This window comes from Marmota flaviventris, chromosome 12 (genome assembly GCF_047511675.1).
Source record: "Marmota flaviventris isolate mMarFla1 chromosome 12, mMarFla1.hap1, whole genome shotgun sequence".
Classification (NCBI taxonomy): domain Eukaryota; kingdom Metazoa; phylum Chordata; class Mammalia; order Rodentia; family Sciuridae; genus Marmota; species Marmota flaviventris.
The window spans coordinates 98,037,250-98,055,160 of NC_092509.1; the positions used below are offsets into that span (position 1 = coordinate 98,037,250).

At 36.3% G+C, this 17,911-nt stretch overlaps 1 protein-coding gene and 1 long non-coding RNA gene across 2 annotated transcripts in view; one reads left to right on the forward strand and one right to left on the reverse strand.

Annotated features, from left to right (window-relative positions):
- Positions 1-17,911, forward strand: part of LOC139701421 (uncharacterized) — a 57,821-nt gene that overhangs the window by 20,257 nt on the left and 19,653 nt on the right. The gene's annotated exons all lie outside the window — the stretch shown is intronic.
- Soat1 (sterol O-acyltransferase 1) overlaps positions 1-17,911 on the reverse strand; it is a 59,398-nt gene that overhangs the window by 18,580 nt on the left and 22,907 nt on the right. Inside the window, exons 4-6 of the mRNA XM_027934968.2 lie at positions 3,823-3,974; positions 2,819-2,878; positions 194-301 (exon numbers count right to left, since the gene is read on the reverse strand). Of these exons, the coding sequence (XP_027790769.2) occupies positions 194-301; positions 2,819-2,878; positions 3,823-3,974 (320 nt within the window). The remainder of the gene's footprint in view (positions 1-193; positions 302-2,818; positions 2,879-3,822; positions 3,975-17,911) is intronic.

Sequence of the window (17,911 nt, forward strand, 5' to 3'; positions counted from 1 at the left end):
TAGTAATTATTGATCGTGGTCTATTAAAATTGAGTACTTTTAAAATAAAAGCAAAGAAACTTCCAACCTTCTCTTTAGTTATACTTTTCAGGAGAAAGGAATATCATCCTCTTTTTAGCCAAACTATCCTTTACTAAAATATAGTGATAACTCCCAACTTCTCATACATCAACTAGCAACTTTCTTCTCTTACCTTCCTTCATCGATGTAATCTACCACAAGTGTGCTGAGGATAAAAAGAATGAGGAGGGCAATAAACATGTGATATATTGTCCTGATGTGGTCCACTTCAAACAGCTCACTGTAAGTGTAGTTCAAACAAATCAAATTAGAAATCTGTACCTAATTTTAAAATACCACATAGTAAAGACTTTTCTTTTAAAGTAGGTTTAGAAGACACTTAATTCACCTTTCAAAAATACCTCAAAATATTAATCCTGAAGTACAGTACAGAGACAATGAATGATCAGACCAAGGTAAAACTATAATGGATTCTCAACCTTTCTTTCCAATAAAATTATATTGCCTTCTAGAAAGCAACATGATGCCAAATCTTTAAACAAATGGTCTGCATTCCACAACACCCACCAGAAATGACTGTTTTCCATTATAAGCAGAGTCCATTCACTGAAAATGGGGAGTTTGGAAACAACTACACTTAGCTCCCCACATCACCTATTCCGGATGTTCAACCTGACACATCTGAGCTCCTTTGCTGTTGCTGCTGCTGACCACCGACCACCTGCACATTCATGACACTTAATCACTTAACAGACGCTTCACCCTTTCTCTTCACTAATATTTAAAACTTTTTCTTTTAAAATGGCAATACCTTCTAGATGACTTATCCCCAGTAAATACCTTTTATATCTGACTAAAAGCAAGCATTTAACCTTATTTATAGAAAGTGGCAAGTTAACCTTTCTCTACTGACTTTTAGAGAAATCTAAATACTATTAAATCTCTAGAATAAGGATCTTCAAATTCTAATAAAAATCCACCTGAGCCATGGAAAAATGTATTCTATTTCCTTGATTAACATTCTTTTTTGTTAAGGTGCATTTTATTTTTTTTCCCATAGAGTACATACAATCCTAACATTAAAATCATAATTACAATGTTCAAAGCAATCATTTTATTTTCCCTTTACGTGAAAAGCCTGTATTTCCCCCTAGATATAATTTTTTCTTTTTTTGACACAGAGGATTGAACTCAGTGGTACTTGATCACTGAGTCACATCCCCAGCCCATTTTTGTATTTTATTTAGAGACAGGATCTCACCAAGTTGCTTAGGGCCTCACTAAATTGCTGAGGCTGGCTTTGAACTCATGATTCTCCTGTCTCAGCCTCCCAAGCCGCTGGGATTACAGGTGTGCACCACTGCGCCCAGCTCCCCCAGATATCATTTAAAAGATCAATCTTGTCAAATCATCATGTCACAAAACCCACTGAAATTGAATTTTTCATTACATGTTTAAAAAAACTCTAGCCTTCTTGTTGAAGTTAAAAGGTACAGATCAATTTGGTTCATGATTTTTCCCCTCCAGCAATGGGGATTGAACACATGGGTAGTGCTTTACCACTGAGTTACATCACCAACCCTTATTTATTTATTCTGAGACAAGGTCTCCCTAAGTTGCCCACTCTGTCTTCAAACCTTTCTTGCTCCTGCCTTAGTCTCTCGAGTAACTGGGATTACTGGCATGTACCTCTGCCCCATAAAGTAAATTTTGATGAGTGTAAGGTACATGTTATTGTTTAGATATGAAGTATACCCTAAAGACTCATGTGTTGAAGGCTTGGTCCCCAATACACCCTATTCAGAGGTGAGGATTCTGGGAAGTAATTGAATCATGAGGGCTCTGACCTTATCAGTAGATTAATCCATTAGAAGGATACATATCTGATGGTATTATTGGAAAGTGGTGGAAAATTTAGGCAGTGGGACCTAGTTGGAGAAAGTAGGTCACTAGGGGCATGCCCTAAAAGGGTATATCTTGTCCCGGGCCTCTTCCTCATTCTCCCTCTGCTTCCCAACTGTCATGAGAGGAGCAGCTTTGCTTTGCCGTGCCCTTCCACATTGACGTTCCTGTCTTGGAGCCAGCCAGCAATGCACTGGCACCTCTGAAACCGTGAGCCAAAATAAATCTTTCCTCCTCTAAGCTGTTTTTCTCAGGTATTTGACACTATAAAAGGCTGATTAACACAGTGCATTTTTAAAGACAGGCAGGTTAAAACACTTAACATAATTTTTTAACAAAATAACTATCTCAATGATCTACACAGATTAAATTTCAGCAGTATTTTAATTTCAGCAGTATTATATTTGCTATTACTGAATGAGTAAACAATATACTCAGCATAAAAGAAAAATATTCATCACCTACTCAAAATGCACCTTTAATTTTCAGTTCACAAATGAAGTCACCATAATGAATTTACATGGTATAGATTCTATTTTAAAGGCATTAGGCAATCAAAGTTTTAAAAATTACCAATCAAAGTTTGAGAAAATTACCAAGTCTTCCAGCAAAAAAGAGAGGAGGCATTTAAGTCCAAAACTAAAAGTCTACCTACATTACAAAACTTGTCACTCTATCCCTTGTCCTTGTGAAACTAGATCCAAAACCAGAAGATCAGCAAGAAGGAGGAAGAGAACCCAATGTACAAAGAGAAGAATCAAAACTAATGACTTATATGGATATAGAAAGACTCATTAAATATTTATAGATTAAGCAATCTACTATCAGGAGACTCACTCAGGGCAGCTTTTTAGAAAATTCAAACTAATGATTAACAAAAGCAAAAACTACTCACTCTAAAAGTGATCTCCTTGCAATAAAAATTTTTCCTTGTTCTGGAGGTGCTCTGAAATCTCTGGAAAAAGCAAAAAATACAATAAAATAAGTAACCCAAATATTATAAGAAACATAATCCCATGGACAAGAGAAATGATATTAACTACAACAACCAACATTAATTACCCTTCACTATGATCTGGGTACTGTGTTAAAGATTCTGTGCATGTTATCTCAGTTACTCCTACGGAACAATTTGTGAAGGTGGGTACATGCGTAACTGTTTAGGTTGGGAGAGATGTCAGACACACCTAAGTGCAGCACCCAGTCCCTGTGGAAAAGCATTCTCTGCAGCACAGGTTGGCAACCATTCTTCCTGTTTCTAGAGAGTCTTTGAGATCAGGGACAGGCCTGCAGCCATACTTTACTCCAGGTCAGATATTGTTACTAGTTTGTCTTCCCAATTTCAATGAACAACATATGTTTATTTTATATGTTTATACATGGTGCTGAGGATCGAACCCAGTGTCTCACACATGCTAGGCAAGTGCTCTGCCACTGAGCTATAGCCCCAGCCCCATAAAGACATATTGTATAGAGTACAATGGCAAGGCATGAAATAATGTGGTTAAGAGCAAGGACTGGTGCAGACTATGGGTCGAATCCCTGCTGTTTAATCTTGAATATCATTTAAGTGCTTTGTGCTTCAGTTTCCTAAGTTGTAATATGCAGACAGTTATAATATCTATTCAGAGGGACACTATTCGGTTTAAATAAGTTATTCCATGTAGAGCACTCAACTATTATTAGTCAGTAGTCTTCAGGTATGTATGTGTTATAATTCACACCCTAAGAAGGAAAAACCTGCCCTTCAAGGGATTAAGTAATGTACCCAATGCAACATAGAGTCAATTGAAGTGATGGCAGGGCATGAATCCAGGCGTTTTTACCGCAGTCTATACTCTGACCACTGAGATTCGCCAGAGTAGATATCTGCATTCAAAGAAAATAACTAACACTTACTTAGCTCTGTGGTTGTTTTTCATTTCTTCAAGAATGGAAAAAGTTGTGAGGGCGCAGCCACCATTGTCTAATGATGCAGATTTTTCAATGAGATTGGTCACAAAATCATCAAAGTGACTGCCAACTTCCTTCATAAAAAGTGGCTTTAATTCCTAGAATTTTAATACACATGAAGAAAAATAAGAAACTAACATATACATGTGGGTTATTAATGTTTTTCTAAAGGGCTCTCTTAAACAGAGCTGGTTCAGGAGAAAGACATACTAAGTAAATGAATTCACAGGAGTCAAAGCAGAAAAATAATTTCTATAACTGACTTGTAGTTCCAGAAATGTCTACTGAAAAAGCAATACAGTGATTTTACACTCTTTGTTAAGTGTATTCTCCTTTTGAGCACAAATTAAGATACCAAAGATACTAAATAAAATCCTACAAATGATACACAAAACCAAAATTACAGAATGAAGAAAATGAGGCTATTCCTTTCTCTTCACATTCTTATTTAGAAAACAAAGTTTTTATATTGTAGCCCCATTACATAATTACCATAAATTTAAGTCTTTCTTCTAAAGCAATCCCTTTACCCCAAGTACTCACCATTTATATTTCATAGCATGTCATTCTACATCATATCTACATTTACATGATGCTCATTCCTAACTCCAAACTATGTATTTTTCTAACCACAATACATGTACATGTATGTGAACATATTTATGTTAGCTCACCATTACACTCAGATGAATTACACCCTTTGCTCTGATCTAACAATGAGGAGAGAAATTAAATAAAGGACTAATGGTGCAGTGAATGCCACAAAGAAAGGACAGTTCAGAGTGACAGGAAAACAAAAAGAAGACAGAATACAGAAGAGAAGAAATCACTGGGTAGTGTGAGGACTGATGGAAGGAGGAAGGTTTCAAGTGTCCTTGTACGTTTCTTTCACACCCTCACACCCAACACCTCAGACAATGATATCTCTTAGCTAGGCTGAGCTTGTAAGGTTTCTCTTTTACCAGGATTAATTCTTGTCCTTTTCTTCCTGCAGTAAAATTTACTGGTAGGTAGTTCAGAAATGCAAGATGACCATTTAAGTCTACCACATTCCTGTATAATTAGGTGCCTACTGCTCATTTCTTAAGGCCTTTCTTCTCTTTCTCTGAGGAACTAAAAGTTGGTAAAAGATGCTGCCAAAGGGACAACCAGAAATATCTTTATGGCTGAGGACACCATTATATTTCCTTAATCCTTAGAGCCTAGTAGTGAAGGTAATAAAGAATCACTGCTTGTTACTGTCACTCACTTTGTAGGATGGGATGCAGAACAATACAGTACAAGCAGTGTCCATTTTGCCTTCTTCTAAGTTCAGTCACATGAAATTTGTTAATTAAAACTTCAGTATGTGATCACAAGATGGGCATATTGGCGCATGCCCGTAATCCCAGCAGCACAGGAGGCCGAGACAGGAGGATTGCAAGTTCACAGCAGCCTCAGCAAATTTAGCAAGGCTCTACGCAACTCATTGAGACCCTGTGTCAAAATTTTCAAAAATACAAAAAAAAAAAAAAAAAAAAAAAGGGTTGGGGATGTGGCTCAGTGGTCAAGGGCTTCTGAATCCCTGGTAATCCACTGCCCCCCCCCAAAAGTGATCTCAATAAATCTGAGCAATGTCTAATACAAGTAATCTAAAAAGGATGAGGTTATAGGCTTTCTGATTTACTGAACTCTTATCTAGTCCTATTTATTTCTTTCAGTCAATAGACCATGATAGCCCCAGTACCAAGATGGAGGAAGGAAGAGAGTTAACTAGAAATCAGAAAAGGTGGTGCTTAGATAATCTTGTAAACAGAATCACTATTTGGAGTTTAAAGAAAGCTGATTTTTTATTTTTCCAGTGCTAGAGATCAAACCCAGGGCCTCACACATGGGAGGCAAGTGAACCACCACTGAACTATACCCTCAGTCCAAAACATTTTATTTTAAATAAGCAGATGAACTAGATAGCCTTTATGATAAGAGGGAATGACAACCATGAAGCAAAGACCCTATGGTAAGAATACATAATAAAGATACCAGTGATCAGAGAGAAGACTGGGAAAAAAAGACGGGACTAGACTACAACAGACTTTTTTGCCATTTTAAGAATTTTTAACTTTATCTTGAGGACAACTGCAAGCCAATGACATTTTAAGCACACTTATAAACATGTCCTGGATGTGCAATTTAGAAAGATAAGTCCTTCTAAAAAGACTTCCAAGCAGAGATTTCTTTGGACTGAGTCTTAAAGTAAGAAAAGGGCAGGTCATTTATAGATAAATAAAATAACCCTTTCAAAGGTACAGAGGCATGAAAAATTTAAAAGTAGGCTGAGAGAGAAATACATAATAGAATTTTCAGTTTCTCAAAAAAATTAGGTTACTTGATCACAATTTCTTTAATATGACTCCACACGGTCATATTACTAGCCTTTGAATTTTTTGACTCACTGCCTGGCTTTGCACAGAGAACCTTTCAACCTTACTATGGCTGGGAACCAGAAACCTGACCTTTCTGGGCAAAACTAGTAGCACAAGGGCACAGTTAACACAAGGTTTTAGGTCTTATTCTATGCTGACGGCTCAGAAAGGTCTCCCCTGATGATTCACTCTGAAGTTCTTTATATTGTTCTTTCTTCTCACATATCATTATTTTCATTTTTCTGAATACCGTTTAAAATTCTGTATATTTCTACTTTTGGGCCTCTTCCTATTTGTCTCCTCAACTGACTTAAATACATATTTTTGTGAACTGTATGTCCAGCAATCAGCAAAGGAATTGGCAGGTGACTTTGTAATTTCTAAACAGTTTTTAGAACCAACCTGGCAGCAAAATTCCTACTTACTCCTTTGCTGGCTTAATTCAATTTTTAGTATAAAGTACACAGAAAGTAGTTATTTAAAAAAAAAAAAATATTTATTTTTTAGTTGGTGGACACAAATATCTTTATTTCATTTTTATGTGGTTCTGAGGATCAAATCTAGTGCCTCAGGCGTGCTAGGTGAGCACTCTACCTTGAGCCACAACCCTAGCCCAGATAGTAGTTATTTTAAAAGCTATCTAGTCTTGATTTCTTTCGAGAAGCTAAGAAAAGTACTAAAAATCATCACTGTTATTGCTCATTAACAGCTATCATTTTTTATTGGATGATTGCTATATTCTTGATCTCTGTTAAGGGGCTCTTATGTGTTATTTCTAGTCTTAAAACAATCTTTGAGTAACCATTATAATTCCTATTTTACGCATGGGGGACCCAGGCTTAAAAAAGTCAAGTAGAGATCTAGTAAGCTGTAGAACAGGGATCAGAACCCAGGTCTGTATCACCCCCACAGTTCATATGACACCATATTGCTTCAGCTGTACAATCTGAAATAGGTTCCATGCAATTAGTACCATAAACCCAAAAAACAAAAATAAACAGCTAAGAGAAAAAAAAAAATCACTGATATACCTAACGTGAAAATGGTCAGATATCTAATAAAAAGTATAGTCTTGGGCTTGGCTTGTGGCTCAGTGGCTGAATGCTTGCCTTGTACATGTGAGGCCCTGGGTTCGATCCTCAGGACTATATACAAATAAAAAATAAAGGTATTATGTCCATCTACAAGTAAAAAAATATTTTTTAAAAAAGGTACAGTCTTGTTTAGCTCAGTTCTACTGCAGACATTTCATTTGAAAACATCATTATAGAAATGGTTTATACTAAGCAGTGCATTGTAATAAACTCCTATTTTTTCAACAAAGTGCTTGGAAATTATCCCGAAAATAACTATTACATAACCCTTGATACAAGAGGCTAATGGTTCAGGATAAACCAGCAATAAAATTAGGTCCCTGAATTATATAATTATAAGCCCTTTGCATTAGCACACCTATAATCCCAGCTACTTGGGAGGCTAAGTAGTGGAGCACTTCAAAACCAGACTGGGCAACATAGCAAGTTAAGTGCCCCTGAGTTTAATCACCAGTACCAAAAAAAAAGAAGAGAAAAGAAAGGAAGGAACGAACAAAGGAAGGAAGGAAGGAAAGAAAGAAAGAAAGAAAAGGAAAATATACAAACTAAGCATATATATATTCAATCTAGCTTTGCTGACATACTTATACATACATACATGTGCCAATGTATATCTACACAGATCCATATGTTATGACAGAAAAAGGAAAATGAATTATCAGGAGGAAATGAACCAAAATATTGTCTCCTGGTGGGGATGGGCATTGAAGTAGTAACTATTTTCTTTTTTTAATTGCAGATGGACACAATATCCAATACCTTTATTTTGTTTATTTAGTTTTATGTTATGCTGGGGATAAAACCCAGAGCCTCACACATGCTAGGCAAATGCTCTACCACTGAGCCACAACCCCAGCACCCACACTTTTTTGAAATGATTTTTTCTGCAATGAGCCTATACTACTTCTATATTTGTTTTGTACAGTTTTTGTTTTTTGTGGTGCTGGGGATTGAACCCAGGGCCTTGTGCATGCGAGGCAAGCACTCTACCAACTGAGCTATATCCACTGCCCCTACTTCTATATTGGGGGACTATGTAAGTAAACATGTTCCCCCTGCTCTTAAAGCAATATTACATAAATATTACATAAATCTATCACATGTTGTATGATAGCACAGCAGTAAAACAAACTCTTAAATCTTGGGCATTTTTTTTCCAAAGAATGTATTTTATCTAATCTAAGATGCCCCTGATTTTTGTGTGGCATGAAGAAAGAAAAGTTTCCTGCTGGGCTAGGGTTGTGGCTCAGTGGTAGAGCACTTGCCTAGCATGTGTGAGGCACTGCCTAGTGTGTGTGAGGTGCTGGATTCGATGCTCAGCACCACATATGAATAAATAAAAATAAAGGTATTGTGTCCACCTACAATTAAAAAACAAATTAATAAATAAAGGTATTATGTCCATCTATTAAAAAAAATTTCTAGCTGAACCACACAACACAGTGCCTTCCTCACAGTGTATAATATATGTGTTCTAATTGAAGAGATATTAAGTAAGCAATTTGGAAGGGAGTATTCCTCAATCAGTGATATGCAGATTATCATCACTTAATCAATTTAGATATTCTAGATTCACATTAACCATAAAATAGAGGAGCAATCATCTGTAAGGTTTTCAACAGCTCTAAAATTATGTTAAGTGTTTATCATGAACACCAAAATTGCTTTCATATCATTTTTTAACTTTCAAAGAATAATTTTAAGGTAACTAGTTCAGTCATTGTTCTTCATCAACCACTTTTTTTTGCATAGTATTCTTGGTCAGCATGAGGACAAATCCAAGGTCTAACATAGTGCTTGACAAAGAAACTGGGCTGCTCCTAAGAGAGCAACAAGGCAGGAACCTAACTTTTTCAAGTGATAAAATCATAAAGAATAATGAGCTGACTTTCCAAAAAAGCTCCAAAATAGAATACAGACTCATACATCAATGCATTTAAGTAAAGCAGGAACAGGAAATATTATAAGAATGTAGTTATATTTGCATAGCCTCAAGAAGGTGAGATGTAGTCTGTAATCCCAGTGGCTCAGGAGGCTAAGGCAGGAGGATTGCAAGTTCAGAAAGCCTCAGCAAAAGTGAGACGGTAAGCAACTCAGTGAGACCCTGTCTCTAAATAAAATACAAAATACGGCTGGGGATGTAGCTCAGTGGTCGAGTGACCCTGAATTCAATCCCTGGTACCCCCCCCCCCCCAAAAAAAAAAGATCAAAGTAAAATGGACAGCTGTAACAGACACTGTTAGCCATCCATCTTCTCATCCCATGTTCTCTTCCATAGTCCTAAAATTCCTGGTTTTAATTGCAGGCTTATCACTACCCAGAATAAGATACCAATGAGAATACAGGAGGAATTCTTTTGTTAAAATCTCCAGAAAACTTCCTTAAGATAGCTGGTACCTTTCCTGGTCCTTCTTCTTCCCCAACTCAGGTGAGATGGCTGCAGTCATTTGCAGGAGGAGGATGACAGCCTACCCATAGTGAGATAGGGAGCAGGAAGGAGCCAGGGTCCCTACAGACCATGTACCTCTGAACTTCCTACCTCTGAAGAGGTTTATAGAAGAGGTGAATATACTTGTGTTATTATTATTATAGCAAAACCTAACTTTTAATTTATTCAATAATAAGAATTTCTGGGTAAAAAATACTTGTATCTTCAGCAGTCTGCCAATAAATCAAACAGATCAACATTATTCAAAACCTTTTCTAGAAGAGGTTGTTAAAAGAGGCTTGTTGCAGTGGTGCACACCTGTAATTCCAGCAACTTGGGAGGCTGATATAAGAGGATAACAAGTTCAAGGCCAGCTTAGCAAGGCCCTCAGCACCTCGGTTAAGACCCTGGCTCAAAATAAAAAATAAAAAATAGGTGCTGGGGATATAGCTCAGTAGTATAGCACCCCTTGGTAAATGCTAGTTCCAAAAAAAAAAAAAAAAAGTGATAAAACTTGGAGAAGCCCTCATTTGCAGACATGCCATCTGGGTCTGGCATCTGGGTTTGGTTCTTATTGTTACAATTTGCTCATTTAATGGCTGAGCACTAGCATAGAGTATTGATGTGAAAAAACAATACCTGAAATGCTATATAAGAAGCAACAGGGCTGGGGTTATGGCTCAGTGGTAGAGTGCTTGCCTAGCACGTGCGAGGCCCTGGGTTCGATCCTCAGAACCATGTAAAATTAAATAAAATGAAGGTATTGTGGCCAATTACAATTAAAAAATAAAAATTTATTTTAAAAAAGCAAACAAAATATGCCTCAACTATCATACACTTTTAAGAAGCAGAAATAGGAAGTGATTTTTTTATCCCTTTAATTTTCACATTAGACTTAACAGTCCCTCTATAAAATTGTGTGTTAATAAAAGTTCCACAAATACTAACAGTAAAGACACCCTCTTTCCCAACTAGTAAAGAGGAAAAGAGAGAAAACTCAAATTACAAAAATTCATGTTGAGAAATGAACACTACTGAAAAAAAGAAAAAAACAAAAAAACGACACCCTCTTTGCCCTTCTCAGCACACTCAGTTTCCTCTAGAAACCATCTTCAGAGATAAGAACAGGCACCCAGCAATCAGGCCAGGAATGTGCTAAATGGCCTTGCCCTTCTGTCCAAAATGGAATTCTCTTCCATAAATCTGAATTTCTGAGCTTTGAAATATCTAAACTCTTCCTATTAAAACACTTACCCCTTCCAGAGCTGAGTATTCAACTTCTCCTTGGCTTCCAGGAAATATTTTAGTACCTTTCAAATACATTTTCTTTTATACTTAAATAAGCCTTAGTGGTCTGTTATTTGCAACTAAAACAAACAATTTAACACAACATTTAAACAAACAAACAAAAAAGCTAATTTATCTATTAATATAAGTTGGTTGGAGCTTAATCATTTGAATCTCCTGGGCTCTTTGAAGAACTTTTAAGTCTTGTTAAAACACAATTCTAAGGATTTCAAAAGACCATGACTCAGGCCTATTACACAATTTTGTATGACCCCACTAATTTCACCCCACTAATGTCATAATCTCCCTCATTCCACTTCCCTTCTGACTAAAGAGATTACTCATCACTTGACAATGTTCTTTATGCCTTTCCTTTATAGGCTCCTTTATTCATGTAAATCGTCATACTTTGGAGATTGCTAAATAAGCAAGTAAAAATACAGGCACCCAGTTAAATCCGAATTTCAAGTAAATAACAAATAATTTGTTAACTCTAAGGTATGTTTCAAATAATGCATGATGGTTTTAAAAAGTAGTCACTGTCTAAAATTCAAATTCAACATGACATAGTATATTTTATCTGACAATTCTAGTTTGTGGAGTTAAAAGAGTTGTCTAATAAGATTTGTAGACTACCTGGTCCTTTTACAATAAGAAACAATGAATACTGAGCAAAAGTTTTAGTCAGTTACATGACGGTGACATAAGCCACTGGTGCCAACGAGGGCCTTGTGGACAGCTAGTCCAATGCTTCACCTTAAATATTAGGAGACGACCAACTAATGAAGATGTGTGACAAGTGGTGGAGCATGACACTGAATTCCAGTGACTACAAAGATTCCTGACTTTCTGGGGACTAAACCCAGGGCTTCATGCATGCTAGGCAAGCACCACTGAGCCACATCTCCAGTGCAAAAATCATTTGTTTAAAAAAAAAAAAAAATTGAGAAAGAAATTAGTATATGCAAAAACAAGCAAATTTTATGGCTATGAACAATGTTCACATACCTGCCTTCTCAATTAATTTTGTGCTAGTAAATATTAACCAATAAAATAAAACTAACAAAAATATAACCAATTACAGACCTCTCTTATAAACTAGGATAATTTAATAAATAAGATGTTACAGTTTGGGGCTGGGATTGTGGCTCAGCAATAGAGCGCTCGCCTAGCACGGGTGCGACCCAGGTTCGATTCTCAGCACCACATAAAAATAAAGGCATTGTGTTGTGTCCATCTACAAAAAAAAAAAAGAGAGAGAGAGAGAGAATCTTTAAAAAAAAAAAAAAATGATGTTACAGTTAATACATGAGATGTATACCACACCTGCTAAGGCAGAGGCAAATGATTACATTATGAGAGCTGGAAACTAATCAGTGGATTAATCTAGTTGATGGATTAATAACGTGAACATTATTTGGTGGTAACTGTAGCCAGGTGAGGTGTGGCTGGAGGAAGTGGGTCACTGAGGGCATGCCCTGGGGATTATATATTTTATCCCTGGTTTCTCACCATCTCTCTGCTTCCTGGCTGACATCAATTTTCCTCCTCCATTCTCGTCCATCATGATGTTTCACCTGACCTTGGACCCAGAGCAATGGAGTCAGTCAACCATTGCTGAAACTGGGAGCCAAAATAAACTTTTTCTCCTCTAAGTTGTTCTTGTTGAGTATTTTGGTCAGAGCAATGAAAAGCTAACACACAAGGCTATGTCTGTGAAGCACCTAGTACGAAGACTGGCTTATAATAGGACTTCCCTTCTCCTACCTACCCGTTTACTCAGTCTAGAATACCAAGATATCACAATAATCCCTATCTCATTGTCTCCAAACTATCTTAATAAGTTATCTTGAGCTTAGACATCAGAATATTGGTCCTATATCTGATTAAAAAACATTCTAATTAATAAAGAATGGCAGAGTTGTGGGGTGTCCCTGTAGTTTAGCATGCATATGGCCCTAGGTTAAATTCCCAGCACCAAAAAAGTAAAATAAATAAATCAATGGCAGAATGTTTAATCTCACTAGATTTCAAATAACTGCCAATTAAAACAAATCTAAATCATTATCTTACAAATTCACCAAATGCAATTTAGTGATTTATTCAGAATAAAGCACTCTTTATTAAATACAGAGTATATATTAAGGATACAAAGTACGTACTCAGGAGTATAGAATAAAGAGGAAATAATCCCAAACAGGAATGTTTAGAAAACTGTAGAAAAACATGGATTTGAACTAGAAATTAAAGGCCAACTGTACATTATTTTGATTGGTAAAGATATGAAGTTAAGGGGCTGGGATGTGGCTCAAGCGGTAGCGCGCTCGCCTGGCATGCGTGCGGCCCGGGTTCGATCCTCAGCACCACATACAAACAAAGATGTTGTGTCCGCCAAATACTAAAAAATAAATATTAAAAAATTCTCTCTCTCTAAAAAAAAAAAAAAAAAAAAAAAAAAAAAAAAGATATGAAGTTAAAGAAAAATCTGAGGTAGAACTATACATAAAAGGATTCAAAAATAGAGAAAACATGCTTTACAATCCAGCCCCAATTTCCCCCATTATATTATTCTTTCCATTGTACCCCAACCTAGACAAAGATGCTCATCAAGTGCTATTTCCAAGACACAGTGTAGGTTTTCCAGCTCCATACCTATATTCAGGCCAGTCCCTCCCTTAACCGCAGGGACAAGTCTCATACAACTTTGCACCCCTCACATCCATTTGTTCAATATGAGTAACAAATAATATGGTTAAACCAGTGTCTACCTTTCCCTCAGCTACTTTTCCCTTATTCACTCAATTCTTTTTCCTTCCATTCCTCCTAACTGAGCAAACTAGTTTTATTCAGTAATATATAAAGCAGTTAAGCAGACTATTCACTTTAAAAAGTTTAGCTTAGATCCTTGCAGGAACTCCATTCTTTCCTTTCTTCCCATCCCCTTCTACTCTTTGTCCCCCACCTCAACTTCCCATTTCAATTCCCGTTACCCGTGTATAACCTTGTGTGGAAAAATATTTATTTTGCTATTAAAACCTTGATATCTGTTTTTGTTGATATTTAAGAGAAAACAGCTTTTCCCCTAATTCACTGTTGCCTGGACTTGTATTTGGGCCAATTAGGAAGCAGATCAAATTGCATTCTTCATAACTCTATTCAGTTGATAAATGGTACTTAAACATTATATTTTTAAAAATCATGGTTAACAAGGTTCTATGACACTGATTATTCCACAAAGGATGAAGAACTGGTGGTAATTCAGATGGGCACCTCTGAAAAGATCAGTGAGCGGCATGTCCCATTAAAAAGAAAAGAAAGCAAAACAAAACCTTGGAGAAAGACAAAAATTCCCCATCACTCTAAGACTTTGTAGGTTTTTATAACATCAACTGGAAAAAAACAAGATGGCACCCAACAGATCACCACAGATAAAATCATCAGTCAAATAAGCATCATGGAGGGCTGGGGTTGTGGCTCAGCGGTAGAACGCTCGCCTCGCACATGCGAGATCCTGGGTTCAATCCTCAGCACCACATACAAAAATAACAAGTGAAATAAAGGTTTTTTTTTTAAAAAATAAGCATCATGGACATCACAGGAGGCAGATGCACCTTAATGGGATGTGGAAGTCCCCGCACTGTCCCCTTTCCCTGCCACAAAAAAAATTGCTGAATCCATTATAAAAAAGAATGAGCACCAAGCCTTGATAATACTATCCAACTCCATGCCGTTTCAGCAACTTGAAAGCTTGATAAGTGTTCAAAAATTTGTCCTGATGTTTGTGGTCTTGAAGCAACATCTGAACTCTTTCCAATGAAGCAATAATCCTAGCTATCCCAGCAGCACTGCAGCCACACCAGGGCTGGAGCAAAGGTTGGAGCATTGACATATTTTTTTGCGAAGGCAAGATAGGACCTCACACAGACCAAATGTAAGTGCCGGCAGCATCATCTCCCACGTTAACGCATGAAAGAATCTGCCCCACAAGCTTGGAAATCCGTTTGATTCTTTACAGCTATTGCTGAAAGAGGGTCTTCTGAAGGGAAAGATTATGGTACATTATTCAAAGCCAGGCAGTAGACACACAAGCAGTGCCTCATTTCACCACTTATAATGCGAGGTTACATATCTTGTTTTGAAGATGACAGGATCAATGGCCTCTTTGCATGAGTTTCTGAATCCACATGTTACTTAAGAATTTTTTTAATCTGTAACTCCATCTGAGCCTGATGTGAGGAATTGCTTTTTAATAAATTTCCCAATTTCTTCCACTGTTATTGGTGTATAGGTTCTCTCCTCTGGAGTCAATTTTAACACAGAGATGTACTTAGGAGACATCCCAGTTCCCTCCCAAGCAGATGCCCACCCACAATGATGGAGCCCATGAGCCAACTCACCTGCACAGGCACAAACTCTGCCTGTGCCTAAAGTTTTAAAGCATGTAGCAAACAAACAGGACAGAATGATCCTTCACCTATTTGAATCTTTACAAATAGAGCATAAGACTATATGTTCTTAAGGCTGGGGTTGTGGCTCAGCGGTAGAGCGCTCGCCTAGCATGTGCAAGGTGCTAGGTTCGATCTTCAGCACCACATAAAAAAATAAATAAAAGAAAGGTATTGTGTCCAATTATAACTAAATATAATATATATATATACACACATATATATATAAAATATATATATATATATATTTTTTTTTAAAGACTATGTGTTCTTAAAAAGAAAAATAACCAAATCTTGTAAAATTATTTCAGATTTCCTTCTGGTTTCTTATCAGTTACATGGAGCACAATACAAATATAACTGCCATTTTTGCATATAATAGTCTTCCAAAGTAGATTTACCTTAGAATTAAGCATACAAAATGTATGAATACTTTCACATGTGCTTCAGTGTTTTCATTTCACTGAGTCATTTTCCTGAATTATTTTTACTATTACAGTCGCTGTAACTTTAAAAAATATCATCACAATGAACAATTAGACAAGTGTGAGACAGTTTTGCATGATATGTGTAAAAGTTTGAAATGTGTGTACACCAATAAAGAATGTTTTCACTGGGTGGGGGGGAAGGACTATTTGTTCTTGATGGGAAGGGGAAAATGAACAAAAGACATACACCAAGGAGTCTGTCCTGTCTACAAGAATGACAAGTCAGAAACACATTAGGAAACTATAAAAACAAAAATTCTTTATTTTAATCACTAAATTCATAAGAATAAACCTTCGAAAATAGAACATGGGTTGGACACAATGGCATATACCTGCAATCCCAACTATTCAGGAGGCTGAGGCATGACTATGCCAAGTTCAAGGTCAGCGTCGGGGCAACTTTGCAAGACTGTCTCAAAATAAAATAAGACTATGGATACAGCTGACATGAAGCTGAAGCTTGGATTCTTTTGTATCTTTGTAGTTTCATCCAGATTATGAATGTCTGAACACTTTGCACCCTAAAATATTTAGCTTTTGTGAGTTACTAATAAGCATGTGCATGTGTGAGTGTGTATGTGTGGGTGTTGAATTGAAAAAAAAAAAAAAGCTAAGGATATAGCTCAGTGGTAGAGAATGTCTGCCTAGCATGCATAAGGTCCTGGTTCAATTCCCAGTGCCACAAAAAAGAAAAAGAACACATGTGACTTATATTATGAAATATATTTTATAAATATATTTAATTTTTAATAAATATAAAATATATTCTTAGCCAAAATTACAAATTAATCACTCAGATAAGAAGTTGCCTAACAATCATGTCTTTTAACAGTCTCTTATAACAACAAAGTTCCAAATCAGAAAAGACATACATACTCCACAAATGACCTTGTTCACCTTAGTTTTAGAGGCTCATACAGTTAACTTAATGGAATCAGGAAAAAAGAATAAAATTTAACACTCTTATTAACTTCGTCTAGACTTACTATTTCAAATATGGCAAACATGTCTTTTGAATACCACTTTATAAAGCAATATGGTGAATGGTTATAGTGTAGTCATCACAAATACCCTCTAGGATGATGGGGGTTAATTTCTTCATGTGGTAAATAGGTTCTTGTAATAATATTTCTAGTGAAAGCATCATCCCTGGACTAAGAAAGTGTTATGTTTCAAACAAATGAGATGAAAGGGAAAATGATTATGCCCTTAGCCTTGGGAGATAACTGAAAAACCAGCCTGATAATAAAGACACTGATATCAGAGTGAATATAAATAATCTCATACACATTATTTTATGTAATATTTTTAATTTTTCTAAACTATTTGTTATAAAGGCATGTGCATACACATATATATGTAAGTAAATTAATAACTAAAATAAGTCTATTTTATCTACATAATAATAATTATGAATTGAGATTGGTTAACAAACTTCTCTCATTGGAAAAGGTTTGTCTTGGATTTGAAGTCAGCTTACACTAAGGCACAAATGGTATTAAATTACAATTTTTTTTTTTAAAGTATTCTTTGACCCCAGAATTTCCTGAAGGTACACTGAATTCTGATTTAGGAAATAGTTTTCCCTGCTTGATATGGCTCCACTTTGTTATTTTTTGAGTTGTTATTTCTACTTCCCTGACAGAGAATCTACTTCTAGATGTTGACTCCATATTTATTGGAGGCCTATTTACTGTGAATCATGATAAATACTTTCATAAAGCACTCCTACATTTAACTACATCAGCCTTTACATGGCTTATTAAAAAACAAGATTTGGGGTTGGGGCTGTAACTCAGTGGTAGAGCACTTGCCTAGCATGTGTGAGGCACTGGGTTCGATCCTCAGGATCACATGAAAAATAAATAAAATTAAGGCATGCTGTCCATCT